The 12,013-nt window shown below is 50.9% G+C and overlaps 1 protein-coding gene across 1 annotated transcript in view; it reads right to left on the bottom strand.

Annotated features, from left to right (window-relative positions):
* Positions 1-389: 389 nt before the first annotated feature.
* IL21R (interleukin 21 receptor) overlaps positions 390-12,013 on the bottom strand; it is a 29,529-nt gene continuing 17,905 nt past the window's right edge. Inside the window, exons 6-9 of the mRNA XM_065412795.1 lie at positions 11,623-11,800; positions 9,855-9,942; positions 8,725-8,809; positions 390-1,307 (exon numbers count right to left, since the gene is read on the bottom strand). Of these exons, the coding sequence (XP_065268867.1) occupies positions 390-1,307; positions 8,725-8,809; positions 9,855-9,942; positions 11,623-11,800 (1,269 nt within the window). The remainder of the gene's footprint in view (positions 1,308-8,724; positions 8,810-9,854; positions 9,943-11,622; positions 11,801-12,013) is intronic.

A 12,013-nucleotide genomic window follows, 5' to 3' on the forward strand; every position in this document is an offset into this window, starting at 1 on the left:
AGTGAGACTAGTGAGGAAGAATCATTTGAAAGTTTCATACTCTCTTTATAAACATGGCTTCAAAATCTTGTGCATTTCCCCAAGCTAAAGGTCCATTCCCAGGGTGCAGCTGCTTTTCCTGCATGGAAGAAATGAAATTCCATAGCTCAGTGTGCACCACTCTGACCAGAGAAGCTGTCAAAAAGTGATCATGTCAGATCTGATGTGACATGAACCTAGGGTGGATAGCAGTAGAAAAAGGCAAATTTCTGTGCAGCTGCTAGTTTAAGTTGCATGAGATACAGGCTGCTTGCACTAAGCAAATTTGGTTCTGTTCCCGTTGTGCTGCATAGTTTTTCTGGGCTCCTGTATTAGTGCACAGGCTTGGAAATGGCAAGGAGCACGAATCCTTAGTTTGTCTGCGTCCCACTGGGCGGTGTGGCAGAGCGACAGGAGACCCACTGTTTGACGTAACTCCGTGGGAAGTCCTCTCCTTCATTTTCGAGTGTGATGGATCCAGAACTACAGCCTGAATTGGTCTGACTGCTTTTCTCAAATTCACACTCGATTGGACTCCCACAATCTGAGTCCACAAATCCACTGTCAATGGTGTCTAAATCTAGGCAAATTGCTGGGTAACCATCACCAGTTCGTGTATTAGGAGAGAAAAAGTCGTAAGGGCCATCGCTATAGGAAACACTTTCACCATCTGGAGAAGGCAGAGAAGCTGGACTTTCTAAATCCCACTGCTCATGATGCAGGCAAAGGGCCTCTAAAATACTCCCCATCCCTCCTCCCAGGGCCTCTGCCATCAGATGGTGCACCGAGGGACTTGCATTCCTCCATGAGTGCTCCATAGACACGGAGCCCGAGGAAATTATGTTATCTTGTGCACTCAGGGCAGCCAGAGGCAAACTGCTGGAAATTTCACTGTTATCACCGTCAAGATTAACCTTGGGGTAGCCATCCTCTCCATCAGCATCCAGATGCTCATGATCCCTGTGAGCATTGTTACAATTGCATTGTGAGTAACAAGGTGTAAATTCATCAGCCACAGTTACAGTGTCAATAGAGAGATGACCATATGACTGGTCCTGTGTCCCACTGCTACTGTTCAAACTGGACAGACGGGACTGGCTGTCCTGACCGTGCATGGCCAGGCAAGACACGCAGGTCTTGCGAGGGTGATCTTTATTGAGTTCTTTCAGCTCCTCAGCAGCAGTGTTGTGGGAAAGGTGTTTGCTGTAAACTTCTAAAACTTCTGGAAGGACAATCCCCCACTCAAAGAAATCCAGTGTTGCTTTGGTACAGGATGCACCAACCCATTTCTGCACAGAGACACAAGGAGAGAGGTTATTAACGCTGCACTCAGTGGTGGCCAGCAGCTGGAAAATCGCATTGGTATGGGCAGGGATGGTATGAGGTGGCAGTGGGGCTGTGGCTTGCGGTTGCCCCAGGACCTGAATTGTTTTTCAGAGGGAAATCGGACTCTTAACCGACCGGGAATGGCAAGAATTTCAGTGGCATTATTACCAAGCCCAGCAGCTACAGGAGAATTATCTGTAAGTCAATTCAATTAGGTAGTTTTATCTAGCTCTTTGTTTCATTGTTTTGTACTTGCCCCTCAAGCTTGGAGTGTGTCCCTGCCTTTGTACTCTGCTGGTCAAGCTCCTGGCCTGGCCTTTGCTCCCTCATCACACAGCCCCTACCCCTTTCCGGGACCCTGCCTCCTGCTGCATCCGACCCAGCAAGCCCAGCCTTAGTGCTCTCTGGCATCCTCTCACACACACACGGCTCTGCTTGCTGGTCATGCTGCCCCCATGTCTAGAATGCCCCAAACCCCGTTTGCTGCAGCACTGCCCTGGCCTCTGCTCCCTTAGGAGTGTACATGATCCGAGTTTCTTTGTGTAACCTGCCCAGCCCCAGTACGCCCCCCTCTGCTCTGTTCTCGCCCTCACTTGTCATGTCCTGTGTACATTATGATTTAGCTCATAAGCCCCTAGGGGCTGGGACACATCTGTCTGAAGTGGGGGGGCCCTCATGCTCGGTGGGCACGGCCCAAAGAAGAATAAATACTTCATTGTCTTTATTTCACAGCCATCACTCCTGGCTGAATCCTCTAATTCTCTAGGGGCTTGTCTACACTACTGCTAAGGTTGATGTAACTTACGTCACTCAGGGGTGTTAAAAAACGACCCCCCTGAGCGATGTACGTTACATCGACTTAAACCCGTGTCCACACCATGCTATGCTGGTGGGAGACGCACTCCCGCCAACATAGCTTCCGCCTCTCGTTGAGGTGGAGTAATTACATTGACGGAAGAGCACTTTCCCGTCAGCATTGTGCCGGCGCGGTAGTGAAGACAAGCCCTAGCTAAAACCAGATGTTGTTCCAATGGCCCTGTACTAATTAATATCAATCATTTATATTGCACAAGTGCCCAAACTGTGCTGGGTGCTCTACAGATATCTAGAAAAACACAGTTCCTGCCCCAAACTACTGTCAGTCTAACTAGACAGAGCAGTGAAACGTTGGGGGTCAGGTTTGGAATACTGCTTGTTACCGTCTCACACGCGACATGGAAAACATACATTTAAAGCTGCAATCATAAGGTTTATGCTGATTACTTGATTTTTAACCCTGGCTGTCTGTGAGATGTAAAGGGTAGGAATGGGCAGGTGCTCAGACGTGCAAAAGGCTGTTTACAAAAAAAGCGCAAACCCCTTTTCTTGGCGTTAAACAGGCAGAAAGTACTTGCTGCTCGCCCGCTATCTCTCACTCCTTCTCCCAAGGGTCCAGTTCCACTCAGCGTGCAACAAGAATTGTACGAAATAACTAGTAAGCACTACTACTCTGCTTTCAGTTCTGTCTGTATTTCTTACAATATGTTCTCTAACAATGCTGTCTGCACTTAATAATGGGAATCACTTATTCCCTGCCAGCCAGATCCAGGACTAGAGTATGCCGGGCACATCCACAGACAAAAATGGAGAGACCCTTCATTCCACCAGCTCTGAACGGGGCTGGTATGGGAATCGTGATGGAATAAATGGGCCTAGAGAGCCAAAGGTGCTGGGATACCATCCTCTGTAAACAGAGCAGCTTTGGAGCTGGTATTTTTCATTCTTCTATAACTCAGAAATTACTGAACAGATTTTCATTGAATTAAAAATAATAATAAAAAAAAGACAACCAGCCCTGGGCTAAGCCCCTGCCTGGGGAGAGCAAAGAGCTACGGAGGGATCCTCACAAAGTAAAGAGTAAGTGAAAATAAAGCCATAAGTGACCCTCACACTCCCAGCACTTGCTACCCACAGCTGCTACCAAGACTCCAAAGCATTTAAGAAGGGACAAGCGGGACAAGTCTACTGAGTGTTGGGCTCCCACTGCCTTGTCCCTCAGTGCTACCTGAAGAGAATTTCTCAGCTGCCTGGTTTTGTGCAGACAGACTGTGGTTGAATGTGTCCTAGAACAGTTGTTTTTTGCCAGCTGGTAATCAAGTCCCTGTTCAGGTGTTAGCAAGGTCACCACATCCTCTGTAGCGCCCTTGTCTGTGCATTTCGTGCTGCGGCTGATAACTGTGTGGGCGACTGTTGCTTTATTCTGCAACTTAATTAATTTCCCAGAAGTTTCTCAGCTTCACCATTTTGTAACTTAGAAATGAATGACCTTTCATTCCCTCTCAGCAGCCCAACGAGGAACAGAGCGGGCAAAACCCTCTGTCCCAGTCCGATGGAGAACGGCTGTCACTTTTCCACCCCAGAGCAGGAAGTGACCTCTCTCCAGAGCGCTGAGAGATCCTTTGGGATCAGCAGTGCTCAGGGCAGGGCTGCTGAGGACAATGAAAAAGAGTCACTGCAGTTTGAACACCTGTCGCCTACGGGGTTGGGGGTTATCTCAGGGGCGCTGGTTTAACCCAAACTGACACCAAATCAGCAAATGTCTCCAAATGTACATTCCTTCCATGCAACAAACGAAATCAGTTCCCCCAAGGCCGCTCCTCTGCTTCCCCAACGTGCCCTACCTCAGTGGTTGGTCAGCACGGCCCCTGCCTTGCCCCCTCCTTTCAGGGTAGTAAGTAGACTTGGCTGCACTTGCTGAGCTCCCAGCGGGCAGTGCCTCCCAGGGCTGCCTTGGAACCACAGCTGGGACTAGCTCCAAGCTCCAGGCTCTTGTCTGACTTGGCTCAGCCTCCGGCTAAGGCGGGGGGGCAAACCTTTTGGCCCGAGGGCCACATCTGGGAATAGAAATTGTATGGCGGACCATGAATGCTCACAACATTGGGGTTGGGGTGCAGGAGGGGGTGAGGGCTCTGGTTGGGGGTGCGGGCCCTGGGGTGGGGCCAGAAATGAGGAGTTCAGGGAGCGGGAGGAGGCTCTGGGGGGGGGGCGCCAGTGGAGGGTGCGGCAGAGGTGAAAGTAAGCCGGTACGGTTGGGTACGGCGTACCGGCAAGAGCCAGTATGCCGTGCCGGACTGGACCAGCTTCCCCAGCGGTGATTTCAAGGGCCCAGGGCTCCAGCCGCTGCGGGGAGTCCCGGGCCCTTTAAAGCGCCACCGGAGCTCCGGCAGCCGGGCTCCTGCGGTGATTTAAAGGGCCCAGAGCTCCGCGGCGGCCGGAGCCCCAGGCCCTTTAATTTGCCCCCGAGCCCTGGGGCTCCCAGCCGCCTCTGCAGCTGGTAGCTCCGGGGTGATTTAAAGGCCCTGGGGCTCCCAGCCACAGCCGGAGCCCCAGGGCCTTTCAATCTCGAAAGGCCCCCCCTCTTCCGGTTGAGACCACGCCTCTTCTGGTTGAGGCCACACCCCCGCTCAGGACTCCGGCGTACAGGTAAGTCTTTTAAGTTACTTTCACCCCTGGGGTGCGGGCTCTGGGGTGGAGAGGTTTGGGGTGCAGGAGGGTGCTCTGGGCTGGGATCAAGGGGTTCGGAGGGCGGGAGGGGGATCAGGGCTGGTCCTGGGGTTTGGGGCATGGTGGGGTGAGAGCTCCAGCTGGGGTGCGGGCTCTCGGGTGGGCTGGGGAGGAGAAGTTTGAGGTGCAGGAGGGTGTTCCAGGCTGGGATCGAGGGGTTTGGAGGGTGGGAGGGGGATCAGGGCCGCAGCAGGGGGTTGGGACACGGGAGGAGGCTCAGGGGTGCAGGCTCTGGGCAGCGCTTACCTCAAGCAGCTCCTGGAAGCAGTGGTATGTCCCTTCTCCAGCTCCTACGTGGAGGCGCAGCCAGGTGGATCTGCACGCTGCCCTGTCTGCAGGCACCGCCCTTGCAGCTCCCATTGACTGCAGTTTCCGGCCAATGGGAGCTGTGGAGGCGGTGCTGGGGTGGTGGAAGCGTGCAGAGCAGAGCCTCCTGGCTGCCCCTATCCGTAGGAGCCAGAGAGGGGCCATGCCACTGCTTCCAGGAACCGCGTGGAGCGGCTCTTGACCCTGCTCTCTGGCTGAAGCGCCGGAGTGAGGCAAGCCCCAGACCTTGCTCCCCAGCGGGAGCTCGAGGGCCGGATTAAAACGGCTGGTGGGCCAGATCCGGCCCGCGGGCCATAGTTTGCTCACCCCTGGGCTAAGGGCACCAGAGGGGCAGGATGTGGCAGCACTTGAGGGTCCCTTTCTGAGAGTTAGTAAGAGACCTTAGCAGCCTCACACTGCTGAGAGGGAGTTTCTTCTTTACCCTATCAGAGAGCTGAGCTGGCTTACGGCCTGAAACGGGAGATATACATTTATATTGTTTATCTTCTCTACGTAACTGTGCATGCGCTTTTAGCCAGATACACAGCCGGTCCTTTTAGAGTTCTGCTAAGCCCTTGGCCTCAATGATATCTCGTGGCAGTGAATTCCACATATTTATTGTGACTTACATAAAAATTCCTTCCTTTATTAATTTTAAGTGTGTTGCCTTTCATTGTCCTTGAAGGTCCCTTTGCTCTTGTGTTATGAGAGAGGGTGAATGGGAGTGTGCAGTGATTCTCCTCTAGACCAGGCAGTATTTTGTATACCTCTGTCAAGTCCCTTCTTCTTTGTTTCCTCCGAACTAATTACACCAATCTTTTCAGTCTCTCATGATACACACTGTTTCAAGGCCTGTAATCAATTCACTTCTTCGTCTCCGAACACCTTCTATTTTTACTATATTCTGTTGGAGATGCTGTGACCACACAGCACATGGTGTGCCAGGTGCAGCCCTACCATTCATTTATGGGATGGCATAATAATATTTTCAATATACTATTCTAGTCCATTTTTGATAGATTGTAATTTTCTGCAATTCTGAGCTAGCGTCTCATGGTGCAAAACTGGGAACTCGTTGTGGGAGTCAGATGCTGCTTGGCTTTGGGGCTTGGGTAACCGCTCAACTATTATGCAGTAAAGATAGGGTCATGTGCAGGGAAAGTGGTTTATGCTGAGGCATCAGAATGACTCCAGTGAGAGAGACAAGATGCCAAAGTCCCCTGTGTAGATACCATGGCTGATCAGCCTCAGGAAGAAACACCCAGGAATAAAGAAACGTGTTTCAAACTCCTCAGCAATAAGTGAGCTAAGAGGAGCGTGATAGGCTCGATAAGTTTAGTGCAGGGGCAAGAAGGGAAGTGGCGAAGTAAGGCTGAAATGGAAGAAGAGAGCAGACATCAGAAGGGGAGCTGGGTGGGGGCACTGTAATGGGAGGAATTTTTTATTTTGTTCTGCATGAACTCATGAGCAGAAAATATGAAAATTTACCATTTTTATCAACGGTCTCTTTGGGCACCTGGCTAAAGTCTCTACATTAGGGCGCAGCTGGTGTTTCTCCCAAGGGGGTCAGAGAAGAAACAGAAACAAGAAGTAGCTTTTGAAGTGCCTCTAATAAGAGCTGCTTTAACAACAGGTTTTGTGCAGGAAGATGAGGTAATGTGAAATCTGCATTCGGACACTGGCATTATCCCCATTCATCCATTGTATGGCAGGGTCCCCTCTGGACTATGACTGAAAAGCACACTTGGAATTCACAGTTTTCTCGCCTCACTTTAAAGTCCATCAGAATTCCATTGTGAACCCTGCTCTTTGCATGCCATTTAGCCAGAGAGGGAAATGTTAAGGATTAAAGCAAAAAAGAGTTTGGCTGTTTTTAAGTGAGAAGAGAATCAGGGTAACAGCACTGGAATGGGTTCCCTAGGGAGGTGGTGGAATCTCCTTCCTTAGAGGTTTTTAAGGTCAGGCTTGACAAAGCCCTGGCTGGGATGATTTAGTTGGGGATTGGCCCTGCTTTGAGCAGGGGATTGGACTAGATACCTCCTGAGGTCCCTTCCAACCCTGATATTCTATGATTCTATGAACTAGATAAAGTTACTGACTAAGACAGAAAAGTGCCCCTATATAAATCCATGGTACACCCACATCTTGAATACTGTGTGGAGATGTGGTTGCCCCATCTCAAAAAAAGATATATAGGAATTGGAAAAGGTTCAGAAAAGGGCAACAAAAATGATTAGGGGTATGGAATGGCTTCCGTATGAGGAAAGATTAATAAGACTGGGACTTTTCAGCTTTGAAAAGAGATGACTGAGGGGGGATATGATTGAGGTCTATAAAATAATGACTTGTGTGGAGACAGTAAATAAGGAAGTGTTATTTACTCCTTTTCATAACACAAGAACTAGGGGGCACCAAATGAAATTAATAGGCAGCAGGTTTAAAACAAACAAAAGGAAATATTTTTTTCACACAACACACAGTCTGTAGAACTCTTTGCCAGAAGATGTTGTGAAGGCCAAGACTACAACAGGGTTCAAAAAAGAACTAGATAAGTTCATGGAGGATAGGTCCATCGATGGCTATTAGCTAGGATGGACAGGGATGGTGTCCCTAGCCTCTGTTTGCCAGAAGCTGGGAATGGGCGACAGGGGATGGATCACTTGATGATTCCCTGTTCTGTTCATTCCCTCTGGGGCACCTGGCATTGGCCACTGTTGGAAGACAGGATACTGGGCTAGATGGATCTTTGGTCTGACTCAGTATGGCCGTTCTTATGTTCTTATGACTTCAGAAGGATACGCACCTAACTCAGAGATAGCTGCAGCTTGACAAATGTTACTGGGCTGGTTATTTACCCCTCCAGGTCTAACCATGTTTCCAGGCTGTTACCTACAACCGCTCTCTGGATTAAAAGATCTCCTAGGGGGAATTGTTAGGGCTAACACTGGGTTCCCGGCATAAGCAGAAGACTGGAATGAGAATGGTCCTAGACTGCACCTCATAGACCACTCAGATGGCTACTGGGTATACAAGAGAGTGCTTTGCCAGCTATGTCCTGGGTGTAAAATCTTTATGATACTAAGGTGCAACACAAGAGCCATATTCTGGTGCAGTGAAAACATAGAGGCCCAAATACAAAGCAGCACGGAGAGGCTGTGCAGAGCTGGTTTAGCTCCCCTAGGGTTGTGAATGAATCTGCTGTGCTACTGTTGTAAAAGGTGCCCCAAGGGGGTAAAATGACAAAGTGGCCAAGAAAATTGAAGATTGAAAATGAAAGTGGAGAGCTAAAGACTCCCCCAAATTATTCTCTCCACAGCCCCCAAAGCTGGCCAGCAGGCCTGCTCTTTCCACAGGCAGATACACTGGTAAATTCAAACCTGCACCCAAGTGTCACTTGAGATTCTCTTGCACTAGACTCCTCCTCCCACCGCTTCCTCTGGAAAGCCCCAGCCTGAGTGAAGGAGCTGGGCCGTTTGTTTTAATTCTGCAGTGTGCACCTCTGCTCGTGGACATGATTTGTTCCATTTATACCTTGAAATCTCCGTTGTGTACCACGTAAAGTGGTTTGAAAAAGGGAGCAGGATCCGGGATGAAACCCCCCAGCTTTTTCCATATGCTGGAACAGAAAGCAAGAGCAAGGATTCAGTGTCAGGCATGTTTCACAGGCCCAAGCCAAAGCATCTGGGATTGAGCAGCTGGAGTCGCCTGCCCAGGCCTTGCTGGGAGCCTAATTCCCCTTGAGTGGGTTCTGCTAAGAAAATGGATCTATCTGCCCTCCTGGTAATGCTCCATCCTCCTGTGTCTCAGGATGGGCCAGGCTAATGGAGTTTTCGACTGGCGTGGCCTCCAGGCTCTGCTCAACAAACATGTGAGCCTGGAGCCCTGCCTCCCATAATGCTCAGCACCCCCTCCCGAAATGCTCAGGCCCCAGGCTTGTCTTGAAAAAAGGCTCCCAGCTTCTGCCCCCGAACTTTGTGGTCCTTGCCCCCCAACCCTACAAATGGTCTCCCAGGCCTGGAAATGCCCAGTGCCCAGGTTCCCCGGAGGCTACAAACCCCAGGGACCTTCCTTCCCCCAGCTTGGAGCAGGTACACTTTGCCTGGTCTGGGTTCTGCTCCCAGGTGCCCCCGTCTGGATCATTAGAGACTCTACTCTCACCTTGCCCCAGGTGCTGTGGGTTTCACACAAGCAGCAATTAGCAGTGCTCCCAATTCAGAAGGGCAGGCGAAAAGTCCAGCCCACATGAGCATCACTGGAAGCAGGGCTCCGCTAGAGGGCAGAGTCCCCTCAGAAAGGGGAGGGCTGAGGAGTCAGCGTGCTAACAACAAAGGCCCAGGAGCTAGCTTGCCACAGGCAGCAGCAGATCTCTGGGAAGGGCAGTGCTGTGGGCACAGACAGGGCTGTGAGTCCACCAAGCACTGCCCCAGTCCTGTTCACCCAGGAGATCACAGTAGAGGGCTGAGTCTTTGTGCCTTTCGTGGTGGGTTACTAATGAAAGTGGAATCCCCTCCCCGCCTCCTGGGAAGAGGAACAGCGCTGTGCAAACAGTCGCTGATTAACTGCTGACTTGGACTGACAACGATGAGAAAACCTGGGACTGGGAGGTCACATAGAGCAGATGCCGAACAGAGTATTTCCCAGCACCCCCTGTGTGCTCTTACCTCTGGTGTTTGGTCAGAAACACTGTGACGGAGACAGCGACCAGAGCAAAGGCGAGCAGCGACACCAGCCATCGCACTCCTGGGCTCTCTGAGGGCAAACCAAGCAGGGTTAGTCAGTTCTTATCCTGCATTTCGGCTTCTGTCTAAAGATACCAGAGAAAGCAGGAGAGGTCAAGGACAGAGGGGTGGAAAAGCACTGGGATCGCAACACCCCAAATCTTTTCCTGTGAGCTCTGAGGCGCTGGCCTGCGGCACAGCTCTCTGGAACTGGGGTCAGGCATTTCTTTTCCTCCTTGGGAGCCCAGATGGTATCGCTCCCATGGCAGGGGTATGGGCAGCACAGAATCTGACTGCAATCTGGGCTGTTTGTCCACAGCTCTGACAGAGCCGCATCCTGCGGACATCGCACTTTCTTGGATCACTTTCTATTAGGAGACACAGGACTCAATGTGCAGCTCCTTGTACCAAGGACCCCTGATCTGGTATTGGTCAGCTGTGTCTGATTAGCACCTGCCTGGGACACCTTCCAGGGGCTTCAGAAGTAGGCAAGGAAAGGGGGCCTGGATGATGAGGCAGGCAAGTGGCCTGGGGTGCAGCGGGAGGGATGCAAAGACATCATATGGACTCATCTACAACATAAACCTACAACATAGAGCAGAAAGCACCCTTGGCATATGCCTCAGGGGAGAGCCCAGCTCTGGCAGGTGGAAGTCCTTTGCCATATGCCAATAGTCCTAGTCCCTCCCCCTGCACAACTTGAGGAAATACTCCTGCAAGGCACCGGTGGAAGCACCCTCTACCCACTTGGCCAAATATGCCACCTATGTTGCTTTGTGCACTGGCATGACCTCTATGCAGGAGTCAGAATCACATGCTGTATAATGTGAATGCCGGATCGCTGTACCAAACCCCAGTCTCAAAGCTGGATATAAACTCCCCAGTCCTAAAAGTCAGCGCCCTGAACTCAAATCTGAAAGCAGGCTCCCCGAACCCAACCCCCTGGATCTGAATGGGGGACCCTGAACTCCAGCAGTGGAACCTGATCATCTCAGACTGTCCCGATTTCTGAAAACTATCATGATGCCAGCAGGATCCTGGAAGGCCAACATTTAAAAGAGAACTGGTAATAGCCCTCACTGCTCTGTCTTCAGATGACAGTGCCTCCCTAGTTATGTCTACCTGCATGTTAAAACCCAGGGCAGTGAGTCTCAGAGACCAGGCCCACACACTACAGTGCTAAAGTCTGCTATGCAGACATTTACGCTTGGGCTGGAGCTGAGGCCCTGAAGTCTGGGGGTGAGGGGGTTCAGAGCCAAAGCTCCAGCTGCGCCCGAATGTCTGCACAGCTGTTTTAGTGCTAGAGTGTGAGCCTCACAAGGCTGAGTCTGTAGAGCCATGCTCTGAGACTTGCTGCCATGCGTTTTAAAATGCAGCATAGCCGTACCCTCTAAACTCAAGGTGTATTACATATTGTAAAACCAATGCAAAGTGCCCAAATTACATCAGCATCAGTTTATAATCCAATACCCAGTACACCTCAACATACCCTCCCCAAATGCTCCCAAGACAAGGTGGGCATTGCAGGATGCCCAGATTAATAAATCTGGAGTCTGGCAGACCAATCGGGGGGTTTATTCGCTCCATTAGAGGGCTGAACAAGCAATGGGCTGAGCTCTGTGCTGTGACTTTCTGGAACTGTTGGCTAGCATCAGACAGGGGAGGAGGCAGCAAGGACAGGAAGGCAAAGAGGGGCTGATGCTTTGTTTACCCTCAGGTTCAGTTTTCAGGGTTAGCAGGGAACTCCATTCACTCCAAACCCCCAGGTAGTCAGAGCCAGGCCGGGGCTTGGCTCGCACCTGGAACTCATAGTCTGTGTCCCTCTGGAATTCCAGTGGCAGGAGCACCACGCTTCGCTCGTCCTCTGGTATCACTTTACTCTTCTGATTCTGTGCAAAGTGAAACACCAAAGCAACTTTTAGCAGAAGTTGAGGGTTCATTCCCAGCCCCCTCTCGCTCCCCACCCCCAAAGGTTCTGTTTCTGACTAAGAAAGTGTCAGTTTCAATATTAGACCAACTAACTGTAACCTTTTAGAACCATCTGATCCCCTTGCTTTGCCTTCTGAATAGCAATGACATCTCACTAGAGACAGGCCTAAGCC

This window comes from Emys orbicularis, chromosome 10 (assembly GCF_028017835.1).
Source record: "Emys orbicularis isolate rEmyOrb1 chromosome 10, rEmyOrb1.hap1, whole genome shotgun sequence".
Taxonomy (NCBI): domain Eukaryota; kingdom Metazoa; phylum Chordata; order Testudines; family Emydidae; genus Emys; species Emys orbicularis.